At 41.2% G+C, this 14,030-nt stretch overlaps 1 protein-coding gene across 5 annotated transcripts in view; it reads left to right on the plus strand.

The window, feature by feature from the left end:
• DNMBP (dynamin binding protein) overlaps positions 1-11,429 on the plus strand; it is a 62,047-nt gene extending 50,618 nt beyond the window's left edge. For 4 of the 5 annotated variants that reach the window (XM_006925888.3, XM_015599936.2, XM_015599937.2 and 1 more), the window contains 6 exons: positions 3,106-3,234; positions 4,540-4,872; positions 5,274-5,453; positions 6,489-6,687; positions 8,787-9,316; positions 10,695-11,429. In XM_006925888.3, the coding sequence (XP_006925950.1) occupies positions 3,106-3,234; positions 4,540-4,872; positions 5,274-5,453; positions 6,489-6,687; positions 8,787-9,316; positions 10,695-10,880 (1,557 nt within the window). In that variant the 3' untranslated portion in view covers positions 10,881-11,429. The remainder of the gene's footprint in view (positions 1-3,105; positions 3,235-4,539; positions 4,873-5,273; positions 5,454-6,488; positions 6,688-8,786; positions 9,317-10,694) is intronic. The other variant, XM_015599935.2, reaches the window with a different exon arrangement.
• Positions 11,430-14,030: the final 2,601 nt, after the last annotated feature.

The following is a 14,030-nucleotide window of genomic DNA, read 5'->3' on the forward strand; positions in this document are numbered from 1 at the left end:
TAACTAAGTAAAATAGTACAAAATTTAAAAGATACCAAAGGGATAAGTAAAAAAAAAAAGGAAAAATAATTCTTTCTCTTACCCCTGTCTCCTAGTCATCTTCTGTACTGCAGGCACCATTTATTGGTTTCTTCTCTCTTATTAGCAGTGTGTGTGTGTGTGTGTGTGTGTGTGTGTGTGTGTGTGTGTGTGTAAGGGAGGTGAGGAGACCCTGTTGAGAACCTTGGGTTTTACACTTAATAGCATTATTTTGGAAAGCAGTTCACACCTATATACATAGAGCTTCTGTGCTCCTTTTTTTTAAATAACTGCATAATATTTAATTGTGTGGACATGCCATAATATATTTAACTAGTCCCTTATTGATAATCTTTTAAATTGTTTGTAGTTGCAAAAGATTAGAAACATTAGCATAGGAATATCGTTGTAGATACATAATTTTCTGATCTATGTGAATATATCTAAAGGCCAGAGTACTAGATTGTTAAATGTGTGAAATATATATTAATATATGAAAGTTTCCCCATCCCTTGCTAACACACAGTGTTATCAAAATCCAAATGTCTTATCTTTGTCTGCAAGATAGGTTAAAATATGCTGTTTCAATATAGTTTAAATTCACATTTCTTTAATGAAGTTAAGGATATTTTCATGTTTAAGTCATTATATTTCTTTTTCTGTGATTTGTTTATATTTTGAGGCATGTATTTATTAAATTGTTAGTCTTTTTTTATTGATTAGTAGACTCTCTGAATATATTAGAAAAAATGGTTTACAAATATTTCTCCCCAGTGTGTTGACTTTCAAGTGTGCTTAAACTGCTTTCTCCATGTAAAAAGTATAATTTTTGTGCAGTCTAATTAGACTTTTCTTTTATGCCTTCTTAGTTCTGTGTCATACTTAAAAAGGCCTATCCTATTCCAAGATAATAAAAAATATCTCTCTCCCATGGTTTAGTATTTTTATCATTTCATTTTTTTTAAATATTGAAGTTATTGATTTAGCTGGAATTTACTTTAGCATATGAAAGGTTTGAGATAGAGATCCAGCTTTTTTTTTTCCCAATTGGTTACCCAGTTGTCATCATCATTTATTGAGTAATCCTCACTGGTTTGAAATGCCCCTTACATTTCCTTTAAATAATCAAACTCTCTCCCTTCATGTTTTAAAAATGTAATTAGATAAAAACTAGGGTTTATACCTAAAAGCAACAAATGAACAGGACAGAGACTCAGGGACATGGACAATGGACTAGTGGTTACCAGAGGGTAGGGGGTGGGGGAGGAGGGAAGAGGTAGACAGGGTAAAGTGAGTCAAATAGAGAGGGCTTGGGGGAGGGTGAAGTGGGTAAAGGGGACCAAATATATGGTAGCTGAAGGAAACTGAACTCTGGGTGGTAATCACACAATAGAATATATAGATGTCAAATTATAATGTACACCTGAAAATTATATAATCGTATTAACCAATGTTACCCCAATAAACTTAAAAAAATAAAATAACTAGGGTTTATAAAAGTAGGAACACATTAGCTTAGTGAGAGATTTGACAAAACAATATTGGGAGAACTACCAACTGTGCTCCCTTATGTGAGAACTCTTCACTATAATTCCTCTATTTGGTACCCTCCTTTGGCTATTTTCTCCCCCACATTTTCTAAATGTGTAGAAAGTATACCCCTGAGCCCCCAACTCTTAAGAGGCTCATCTCCATACAGGCGGTGGCATTTTGAGCTGGGACGTATGTGACATTGATAGCCATTTGAGGGGTAGAGCGATTTGGTTCTGTCTGCCAGCAGTGGGAATTAAGGGAGAAAATGTTAAACAGTTTCATCACTAACATAAAATGGAAAAGTCTCGCCAATAATAAAATTAGATAGATTGGCTTATGGAGAACTATCAAGAACATAAGCCAAGGGTCATTGACTGTATAATTTGGTGTTCACATTGGCATATGGACTGATAGTTTGTGATTTCACAGCATTTCTTTAAAAGAATATAAGAGGACAATCGTGTTTCACATTTCTCCCACTCGGCTGGAATTAGGAAGATTCCCCAATTTATCCTTCTGACAAAACACTGGCTTCATTTATATGTACAGACACAGGACTTAGAGACAAGAGGTCTAAAAATGATGTAAAATAAAATATCAAACCGATGTATGAAGCACTGATGTTTTTTTGGCTTAAAGACTTCATTTACCCTTGAAATATATTAATGGAGTTTTTAGTACATTTAGATTTTATTTGGGTTAATATCAAAATAATAAGCTTTCCTTTCATTTAAACTAAAGAAGATGAAAGCCTGACACTGTTTTAAGTAGCCAGAGAAAACCAGCCTGGGATTTAAAAACTGTCAGAATCAGTCAGGAGGCATTTTTACTATGCATTCACTTATTTATTCATTTATTCAGCATCACTATAATTGAGTTCTGCCTTTATGGAGCTTACATTTTTATGGGCTGGAGACAATAAACAAACAGTAAATCATGTGCAAGGGGCTATTTTTGCAATGACAAAGGAAAAGAGCTGAGTGAGAGCAATCAGTGCCAGAGTCCAAGTATAGGAAGCAAGGTTGTAATTATCCACAGGGGAGGGGGGCAGCATGAGCCAAGGCTTGAAAAGGAGGGATGATTGTTAATTATCATAATCCTGCAGGAATCATTTTGACTTTAATTTAATAATTTACTTTTTGGCGCATTAAGAAACCCTCAAATTAAGGACATAGGGAAATGCTAAAGAGATGGAAAAAGCCCTTACCAGTTTTTCCATAATTAAAAGTCTTAAGCTTTTCCCTGTGCCACATAAATCATAGTTCATGAGAGTATGTTTGTTTCGAAGCTAAAATGATACACTAGAGAGAAAAATTTTAATTTTGGACCCGTTTTGTCCCAGACTGCTATCTAGGATAAATAATGAAGGCTAGAAAGTTCTGTTTGGTCTATGGCCATGCTACCCTTCCCGATCTTGTCTGATCTCGGAAGCTAAGTAGGGTCGGGCCTAGTTAGTACTTGGATGGGAGACCACCTAGAAAGACAGGTGCTGTAAGCGTCAAAAAAAGAAAATTCTGTTTGGTCTTATTTGTGTTTATTTCTAACTGGCTCCAGGAATCGGCGTGTGTAAAAGTGGTGGCCGCCGTGAGCATGTGGGATGTGTGCATGGAGAGGGGGCACAAAGACTTGGAACAGTTCGAGAAGGTGCATCGCTACATCAGTGATCAGCTCTTCACCAGTTTTGTAAGTGACTGCCTTCACACCACTTGTCATGGGTCGGCCCTCTTCCTGGGTTCTCTGTAACATCCAGCTCGTGGAAGTTAATTCCACAAAGGTGCTCTGTGCGTCAGGAGTCCTGCTTGTCCTTTAGGATATTTGTATCAGGATTTTATATTCAGAACATGACTTTCAACGACTTAAAAAGGAATATTTAGGAATATTTAAGAAGTTAATAAATAGGTCTTTGAGATGGTACAAACTGCAAAGAGCACTAAAGGCAAAATTGCTTGGGACGTCTAAATTTACAGTTGGCCCTTGAACAGAACAGGTCTGAACTGCACGGGTCCACTTTTATATGGACTTTTTTCAGTAAATATTACAAATGTATTTTCTCTTCCTTATGCTTTTCATAATAACATTTTCTTTTCTCTTGTAAGAATATAGATTATAATGCATACATATACAAAATATGTGTTAATCAACTGTTCGGTCAACTGTAGGCTATTAGTAGTTAAGTTTTGGGGGAGTCAAAAGTTATATATGGATTTTTTTTGACTGTTCAGGGCATCGACACCCCTAAACCTTGCATTGTTCAAGGGTCGACTGTATATGGTATATGTTTGGTCCCAGGTAGAAAGAAATGGGTGGGCGCTGAGAGTGTCTTGGAGATGTCAGGATGGCTTGAAGCTGAAGAAAATGTGCACACTTGGGCAACTTAAAGGTATTCTAACAGTAGCATCTTATTAAAAATAACTTACTAAGTACCTGTTGATGTTTTTATATGTCAGTACTCTGCCCTCAATGTCTGTCCCACTAGAAAAAATTAAAGAAAAATCCTTTGACAAGTGAAAACAGATATTACTAATTAGTTATGATCACAGAAGGTATTATGTGTGTATGCAAGTTTAGCCCGGATTTAAGTAATAACTAAATCTTGAGTTAAATTCAAGTTATTTAGATATGTACACATAAAAAGTGGTACCAGGCAGACTGTCACATCTGGGTTGTAATGCAAACATCGTATCAGTGAGTGTCATTTAGCATTTGTGATCAACTGCAGAGCTAAGGAGGAGGTTAGCATATTTTGCAGACTCTGGTGTGTGCAGATTGTTGGGTAGAGAATTATAAATTGAGAAGTTTGGTAGGGTTATGTACATACATTTGGTTTTGGATAAATAGGACACCGCTGGGTCTGCCTGGGTGTCGCTTGTGCTCCAAGAGCAAAGCAGGTGGTACAGGACATAATGAAGTCAGCCTGAAGAGTATTTTGGAGAATAACAACTAGGGGATACTGACCAGGTGAGCGACATGCCTTTCTCATCCCTACAGAAGGAGAGGACGGAGCGGCTTGTCATCTCTCCCCTAAATCAGTTGCTGAGCATGTTCACGGGGCCGCACAAGCTGGTACAGAAGCGCTTCGACAAGCTTCTGGACTTTTATAACTGTACAGAACGGGCAGAGAAGCTAAAGGACAGGAAGACCCTGGAGGAGCTGCAGTCGGCCCGGAACAACTACGAGGCCCTGAATGCCCAGCTGCTGGATGAACTGCCCAAGTTCCACCAGTACGCCCAGGGCCTCTTTACCAACTGCATTCATGGCTATGCTGAGGCCCACTGTGACTTTGTGCACCAGGCTCTGGAGCAGTTGAAGCCACTGCTTTCGGTGAGTCCCTTACTCCCCCATGGAGAAGTCATCTCTGAAGTTCTGGTGTTTTCTGGAAGCACACAGTAGGGTTGTTAGAGACATTATTCAAACTAGATAGATTAACAGTGTCATTGGGTCAGGCCATCAGGAAGTGGAATTCTTGATGGTGTTGTGAAAGCTGCAGCTTTTAAATGGCTCTCTTTCCACTCTGGGCAATCCCCAGAAGAGCCAACTTGGCCCGCTGGCCGTGCCGCAGAGAGCGTTGTCCCTTGCATCAGGCTGCAGTGTTGGCAGCTGACGCAGAGTGAACTGCAGCTGAACTTTGGCTTCCAGTGAGTTTCAGTGAGACTTGTCAGTCCCGGGATCTTTCATTCGTGTTCTCTTCTTTCCTCTCGCTCTGCTCGTCCTGTGGACTCCAGTTACTTAAAGTTTCCGGCAGAGAGGGGAACCTTATTGCCATCTTCCATGAAGAGCACAGCAGAGTTCTGCAGCAACTCCAGGTTTTCACTTTCTTCCCAGAGACTCTGCCAGCTGCCAAGAAGCCATTTGAGAGGAAAAGCATAGACCGCCAGTCTGCCCGAAAGCCACTCCTGGGCCTGGTGAGTAGAGAAGTAGGGAAGGGCTGAGTGGCTTAGTGGTTAAGAGTGTGAACTCTGGAGCTAGACCTTCTGGGTTCACATCCCAGTACTGACACTTAACTCACTGTGTGTCCTTGAGCAAGCACATTAACTTCTGTGCCTTGGTTTCTTCATCTTTAAAACACATAATAATTATACTAATATCATAATATTGTGATAATAGAATATCGTGAGGTTTAAAGGAGTTAGTATATATAAAGCACTTAGAAATTGCCCGGCAATTAGAAAGCACTATACAAGTAAGCTGTCATATCATCATTGTTAATCTTTTTAATATTGTTGGACCCAGCTCTGTCTCTACAGATTAGCAATTAATAGGAGTTTAAGTATTTTATAATGAACGGAGAATAAAGGTTGTTGAGTTCTCATCTGTCATGGACTCATTCATTCACTCACTATTACGAGCATCACCAGTGTGCCTACTGGTACTTGAGAGTGACCACCTGTAGTTCCCTCACACTTGCTGTGTACTTCTAGGTGCCCTCTGAAAAGCGTTCTTGGATCTTAGTCTATACAGTGAAAGGAGTTAGTAAAGTATTAGTATTAATACTTTGATCAATTAATTAAGGGAACTGACTTAAGGATACGTTCTGCCAGGACTCTCTATTTTTGATCATGTATTAGAAAAGGTAAATTATCTGACTTACTGTCAAACAGTTGATGGCTGATAAGAACACCTAGTAATATTAGGTATTTTGAGTCTTTAAGGTGGTACTTTAATCACATATTTTTGGTCACACGATGAGAGAGTAAAACTAAATGTGTGTTAAATTTTCTTAGTAGCTACAGAGGCACCAAAACATCACCAAAGAGACCATGATTTTTACCTAGCCACAGGGACTGACTCGGGCACAGAAACATCTGATGACAGTAGTGAGCAGCTGGCTCTCATTGCCCTCATTTCTGAGACTCTGACAGTGTGTCAGGGTTAAATATGGCTGCTGGGATAATGGCCAGGGAAGGTTTTTGTTGATGGTATTTCTTGTTGCCTTTCAGCCAAGTTATATGCTGCAATCAGAAGAACTTCGAGCCTCCCTTCTGGCAAGGTATCCCCCAGAAAAACTCTTCCAAGCAGAACGGAACTTCAATGCTGCTCAAGACCTGGATGTCTCACTTCTGGAAGGCGATGTGGTGGGCGTGATCAAACAAAAGGATCCCATGGGCAGTCCGAACCGCTGGCTGATTGACAATGGAGGTAAGAATGTCGGACGTCAGATTACTGTAACTCTAAATGAAGAAGCGATTTGGACTGTACCTGAATCCTGTCTAGGCCAGGAGAAAATATGAGAGTCTTTGATTCAGGGAAAAATATTCTTAAAAGTTCTGTTCGTCTCTGGAGAGTTTAATAGCCAAGTCATTACGGAAACAAAACCTATCTTTGTTTTTTTTGTTTGTTTTTTATAAATTCCAGAGGAAATTCCAGTACTTACCTTTACCTTGCAAGACTTGCCATGTTTTATAGCTCTTACAGGCAGTGGATGCTGCCTGATGGGTCCTGTGCCCTTATAGCCTATTCTGAGCAAATTACACAGTAAGCTACCTTCTTCCAAGCTCTGTAAATGTGTTTTGTGAGTGTGCGATTTCAAAACCTGTAAGAAAGGGGGTTTTGTTTGCTTTTGGAGTTCTTTCCTCCATCACAAACACTTTTACCTCATGACTATCATGGATGACATTTAAAAAAGCTGTGGGCTTTTTTTTTTCTTTTTTCTGATGGGGGGCATGGGAGAGGGGTACAGAATTTAAAGAAAAGTACAAAGACAAATGCTGGTCCTGATCCAGAATCCTTTTTCCACAATTCCAAAATCAGAAAAGCTTTGAAAAAATCAAAGGTTTTTTTTCAGAACTCATTTGCTGAAAACTGCCTAATCTGAACTCATTTGTTGGCAAAACCTAAACAAAGTGATGTGAGACTATTTATAATCATAACTTATCCCTTTTGGTGTGAAGAGTCATATATTTTGCTACAGAAAAGTCATTGATTTGACTATGGGACATTGACCCAGACCCTGCTGGAGATATTAAGAAATATATAGTATATGTACTTGAGTACCTTTCCCAAATCCAAACATCTAAATTTCAAATTACATCTGGTCTAAGCATTTTAGATATGGGTTGTGGGCCAATATAATAAACACCTATGTTCACATTTCCCAGAACTGAAAATTTTAACATTTCTCAGTTTCTTTAAAAGTATTTGTGGATTTTTTCTCCTCCCCCACTCCTGCTTACCCAAAATAATAGAGTTGGTAGTGGGAAAGGAAGGACGAAGGCTGGGGCCTCCCGGGGTGATGGGCAGGTGTGAGCCCCTGATGGGCTCAGGGACAGATGTAGTCCTTATAAAAAGATTCAAGCCGTTTGAAAGTCTCCATCATCCTTGGGATTTGCATCAACTCAACCCTGATAAGTAAAGTGTTAGCAGGAAGCCCACAGTATTAGGGTCAGCTGTTAGACCCTCTGCCCCTCGCCACCTGCCCAGGAGACCCCTTGCTATTATTCAGCAGATATAACACATGCGTGCAGGAAACGCATCAAAGTTCCAAGACATAGATGGCTGTTGCTTGCATGGAAGTTCTTTACTCTGGGTCCCTGCCTTGACAGATATTTCTTAATATTATAAAATTTTTTCCTGTGGATTAGGGATCTCGATTCCTAACTTATGCTTAAAAGTTTTAGCTGAGGGCCCTCTCTGTCTTCGTCTTAGGCAATTTATTAAAGTGAACATGTGCTGTGTGTGTGTTGTGTGTGTATTCTAATGAATATAAACAGTTTTCTACTTAGACTGTTCTCACAGTATTCCCACCGCATTCTAAACCAGAGGCTGAGATTCAAGTGCTGTGGATGGAAAGAGGGCAGGGAAGCATATCTGAAGGGCTCTGTCACGATGAGGATGGTTTTTTAAATCCCTCTTTACCAAACTGGTGTATTTGAACCCATCCTTTGCTGAGTCTTCCTTTAGTCTTCGTTTCCATGATCTAGATGTCCTGTTAAATTGTCTTCAAATGCTCATTCTCCAACTTGTCCTTTTTATTACTGTCCTCTTGACTTCCCCCAAGGCCTCCTTATCACTCGTCTGTTTTGAGGTGGTAACAAGAAGGAACTGGCAGGCAGCCATGGATTTCATCTCTACCCACCCACATTGTGTCCTGGGGTTCAGTGTCTAATCTGTTTTATCACTGGGCATCTTAACTTATTCTGTGCTTCTCACTGTTGACCCAACTTTTAAACCATAGTTTCTTCTCTGTCAATTTCCTCCTTCCACCACAAGCTCCTCATGTCTACTTTTTCTTCCCATAGTCACCAAAGGCTTTGTGTACAGCTCCTTCCTGAAGCCCTACAATGCCCGTCACAGCCACTCTGACGTCTCTGTCGGCAGCCACTCCTCCACCGAGTCGGAGCACAGCGGTTCCTCCCCCAGGTTCTCACGGCAGAACAGCAGCAGCACTTTGACCTTCAACCCCAGCAGCATGGCTGTGTCCTTTACCTCGGGGTCTTGCCAGAAACAGCCTCAAGATGTATCTTCATTGAAGGAACTTGACCAAGGAACCATCAGTGCCTCTTTACACTTGGGCAGTTCCGAGAGCAGTCCTTCCAGCTGCCTTTCAGAGCCCAAGCCCTGGGACTCTGCAGATGCGTCTCGAGACACTGACCAGCCCACCCCCACCCTGAGGAGCTACCGAAACTCCAGACATCCGGAAATGGCTGGTTGCTCTGTACCAGGGCGAAATGGGCAGGGTAAAGACCTCGTAAAAGGATGTGCAAGAACAGCCCAGTCTCCGGAAGACAAAAACAAAGAGCCAGAAAGCAGGGAGGCACAAGGCAACCAGGTGAGTGCTCCTTGCTCGCCATGCAGAACAGGTGACAGGTCTGCCGCAGGTGCAGATAACGCTCTTTTAGGAGTGGGTGAGTCAGAGGCTTGCCTGGGGCCTAGGGGTGATCTGGATATGGGCTCACGGACAAGTGTTATGGAACCACGTGGAAACGCACTGCTGCAATAGCGAGCATCTCACACCTGCTGAGCACCTTCTGTGGCTGACTCCCTCATAGGCTATTTCTGAGCCCCTTCTGCTATGTCATTGGGCATTTACAAGGCGTTATGATGAAAACTTTTGCCATTCTTCTAATCCACTAATTTCTCAGGTGTATGAAGTCTGTTATTTAACTCATCATTTAGTTTTTTAATTCAAGTACTGTGTTTTTAGTTCTAGAATTTAGAAGTAAAATTCTGGCTCCATTTCAGTTTTTCCTATTTTTTTTTTTTTTGTAATGACCTGTTTGTTGTCTTGGGAATTTGTACCTTGAACATTTAAACCCTCATTTTAAAGCCACTTTCAGATTCATAGCTGAGGAGTCCCTGGCTCACCTGCTTGTCACATTTGCTCACTCTTGTAGCAGCAAGTTTCCATGTGTGTGTTACAATATTGGTCTGTGAGCTCATCGCCCACAGGGGCTGCCTTTGTTGAGAGACTCACACATTCCCTGGATTGTGGACGAGTTTGCCTTTGCCAAGCTCTGGATTCCAAAACATCACTTTCGCACTAGTTTTTCAGCTCAGACTTTCCACACCACGTTCCCCTGAGTGCTACAGATAAGCATAGTGCATGCCTGTTTCTCTCTGATGATTCTGCTACTACCCACAGCCCAGGACAGACATCCCAGTGCTGGACCCACCAGTGGACAGTTTTTGTAGACATGTTGAGGAAGAGATAGCCCTTTCTTAAATTCTGACCTGGTACCAAAAGCTCAATTCTAGCCTCATCTAGCCAAGTCCTAAAACCCCAGATGTCAGGTGTGCTTTAAGTGTTTGAAATTCAGAATTTCTATGTTTGGGGTATGGAAGGGTATCCTTATATCTCATCCATCTTCCATATTGCCTGAAGGTTCATTTCTTCTTTCGCTCTTTAAGGCAGCTATGAAAGTGTAAAAAGATATGAAATTTGGTTTTCTTTGAATTTGTTTGGTTCGTTATGGTAGCCACCAACCATATGTAGCAGATAAAGATATAATTTAAATTAGTTAAAATTAAATAGAACTTAAAAATTAAGTTCCTCTGTCTTATTAGACGTGAGAAGTGTTCAACAGGCACATGTGGCTAGGGGCTGCCATATTGGATGGTGTAGATATAGACCATCCCCATCCTCCAAGGAGTTCTGTGGCTCCAAGAAGGTTCCCGTGGCCTGACTTATGTTTTTCTCCATCACACAGGTCTATTTTGCTGTCTATACCTTCAAGGCGCGGAACCCAAATGAGCTGAGTGTGTCAGCCAATCAGAGACTCAAGATTCTGGAGTTTAAAGATGTTACAGGAAATACAGAGTGGTGGTTAGCTGAAGTTAATGGGAAGAAGGGCTATGTTCCATCCAATTATATTCGCAAAACTGAGTACACCTGAACCTGCTCTGCCTTCCACTCAACCTTGCTGCCCTCGCTTCCTTCTGCCGAAGGGCTTCGGTGGTCCACTGGGAGGGCACCTACTCTGGAGACAGGCCCTGTTTGCATTGCTTAAACCAGGCCACAGTGGGGCACAAGATCAGTCTTGTTCTCCTCGATTGGGTTGTCAACCTTGATGCTCACTAGAATTTCTAGAATTTGAAGTGGACCCTGGGCTTGAAAATAATTCAGTGACGATGAGGAGAGAGGCAAGTCCTGGGGTCATTCTATGGACATGAGAAATGTTCAATTAGAAGACCAGCATCCTATGTATGCTGGAGCTGTGCAAGTAGCATTAGAAGATATTGGTGTTGGTTGTACCATACTGAGTTTGGGGTGGCTCCGTGCTCCACAATCACCTGACCAGAAACCGATTTGGATGAAGAGAATCCTCCGGAAGCCCTTTTAGGCCACGCCTCTGCCTGTGGCAAGGAGTTTGTTGGATTGTACCAATTCCGGTGTTTCAAAGCTTCAGTGTCTAGCACACATTGACACACACACACACACACACACACACACACACACACACACACACACACACACACACACACACACACACACACACACACACACACACACACACACACACACACACGAATTTCTAAAAGTCCTTAAAATGCTACCGTCTGTAATCCTTTTCTTCATTTCACTGTATTTCCAGATTGCTTGTGCAAAATTCAACTGCTTTCTTTCTCCTTTTTAAAAGGAGAAAGGTCTTTATTTTCCTTCAACCTTCATCTGAAAGATTCTCTTTCCTTTTAGGTACAGTCATCTACACCTTTCTGACAGTCATCTCTGCTTTATATGGTCTGTGCGTGATAACCTGTCTTGGCCCTCTCTCCTACAACCCGATAACATTGATTTTCCTAGAACAGGGTCAGAGCTCCACCCATTTCATTGAAAGGATTCACTCTACAGTGAACTGAAACCATTCCAGCCTGGTGGATGGCTGGATGCCTTTCTCCTTCATCCAAGCATGCTACTGCCCACAGATGCCGAAGACATAATGAGTGTGTCTCATTCGACTTAGGATAAGCAGTCCCTGAAGTAGCTTATCCTGGACTTCGAAATAAGTATTTTCTGTTTCATGCTTCAGAGACCACAGCCTAAGCCAAACAGATTTCAAAGTGCCTGATCAAATAGGTTCTGTGATGTCACTTTAGTATTCTGGACCCTAAAGTGCCCAATCATACCTTTCTTCGGCCTCAGGAAGAGATTTGCTAATCCTCACACAAAGACTGTCCTCCTGAAGGTTCTTATTTAAGGTCTGCCACAGATATGAAGCCTACCTTGGAACAGGAAACTATGAATTTTATCTTAAGAAAGGGAATTAAGAACAGCCTTATAGCCCCTGCTCCTCCAAGCACACCTTTGGCCTAAAAATCCTGACAATTTGGGAGATGCCTGTGGACTCCTGAGCCCTCGCGTGTCTGCAGGTCGGTTGGAAGGCAGTGATGCGAGCCTCTTGTGAGTAGTGTTTATATAGAGAGATGTTTATATTGAAGTAGTTATTTTATAAATAAAAACATTTCTAAGGGCCACGAGTATGTTTTCTTGATTTCCCTCCACATTTAGCCTGAACCTTCCTCTTGGATTTCTGAGGATACCTTCCTGATAATTAAGTGATGCCCAAATTCCGGGTGATGGAAGGGACTAAAGGAAGAAATTCAAGTAAAAAATTCATTTGTCAAATATAATATCAACGGAATTACTGTAAAGAGATATTCATGCTGCAGGCGATTGCCTTTTTATTTTAAACAATTTTATACTATAAAATCCTAGAAAAGCAGAAAAGTCGAATTCTCTAATCTGGAATTCCTAAGAGGTTAGTATTTTCCTGATATTACAGAGGTGGAAACTGATGCACTAGAGATGAACGAGGTCACGGTAGCAGCTTGGGCAAGATTGGGGCTGATATAGCAGGACAACTGGCAGAGGTGGGATTGAGGACAATGTGGGTGACAGTGAAGCAATCTGATATTGGGGTAGAAAACATGGTTATGTAGGTAGACTCTGGGAGAGAAACATAGATTAACTCTTTCGTTTTATGTACTAAGAAAATGGGATCCAACGACGTTGTGACTTAGTCAACTCATAGATCAAGTTTTTGATGGATCCTGAATTTAAACTTGGGCCTTGGGCTCTTTAGCTGAGTCTTTACACCTTGTTCTAGAGCCAGACTGTCTGACTTCAGACACTTAAGAGCTTTGTAACCTTGGCAACTTACCTAATCTGCGCTTCAGTTTCCTCATCTAGAGATAGTAATACTATCCACCTCATGTGAATGGTAAGGATTGAATGAGGTTGTGCGTGGAGAGACTACAACATCGCCTGGCACATAGTAAACAAATTAGAAAGCCTGAGGTCCAAGTCAAGGAATTTAGATTTTATGAGCCTGGTAATAAACTAGATTCTTCAGTGAATCACCTGTTTCAGGAAAACTAAATGGCAACAGGATAATGTGGAGGGAGGGAGATTAAAGGCAAGAAAACCTAATTATTGGGGAAAAGTTAATTGATTTGGAGATAAGATTACTTGAGAATGGAAAAAGTCATCCTATAAAGAATATAAAATTGAAGAAATGATGGAATTACTGGCAAAAGGGAGACGATTGGCGTGGGAGCAAGTGATTGAAAAGAAGATGGATTTGTTTTAAACACTGGACGTCTGCTAGGTCTCAGTCCTACAAGAGTGCTCTGCAGACCAGCAGCATCACCATCATGATGACCTGGGAGTTTGCTGGAAATGACCCAGCCAAGGTCTACTGAGCCAGGTCCTCAGGTTGTTTGTGTATCATTAAAATTTGAGAAGTATCTGTCCAGGCGAGTTTTTTTACTGGATTTTTCTACTGTCAAAAAAGTAGGAGTTACGAAAACCAAGGAAAGAAAAGGGTGTCAGATATTTCAGACACAACAGAAGGAAATACTATTGAAGAAAAATTCTAAATCCGATTTGCCCGCTTACTTCCTCCCATGAATTTTCTCCCTTTCCTGTTTGGAAGTAGCTCTTCTGTTGTGCTTTCATGCAAGAGTCCTAGAAGAACGGGGAAGGAGTTGGTGGGGTGCGGGGTGGGAATCTATTGTCATCTGTAAATTGTAGATTTCTGGCCTCG

Source organism: Pteropus alecto, unplaced genomic scaffold (genome assembly GCF_000325575.1).
Source record: "Pteropus alecto unplaced genomic scaffold, ASM32557v1 scaffold88, whole genome shotgun sequence".
In the NCBI taxonomy this organism is placed as follows: Eukaryota; Metazoa; Chordata; class Mammalia; order Chiroptera; family Pteropodidae; genus Pteropus; species Pteropus alecto.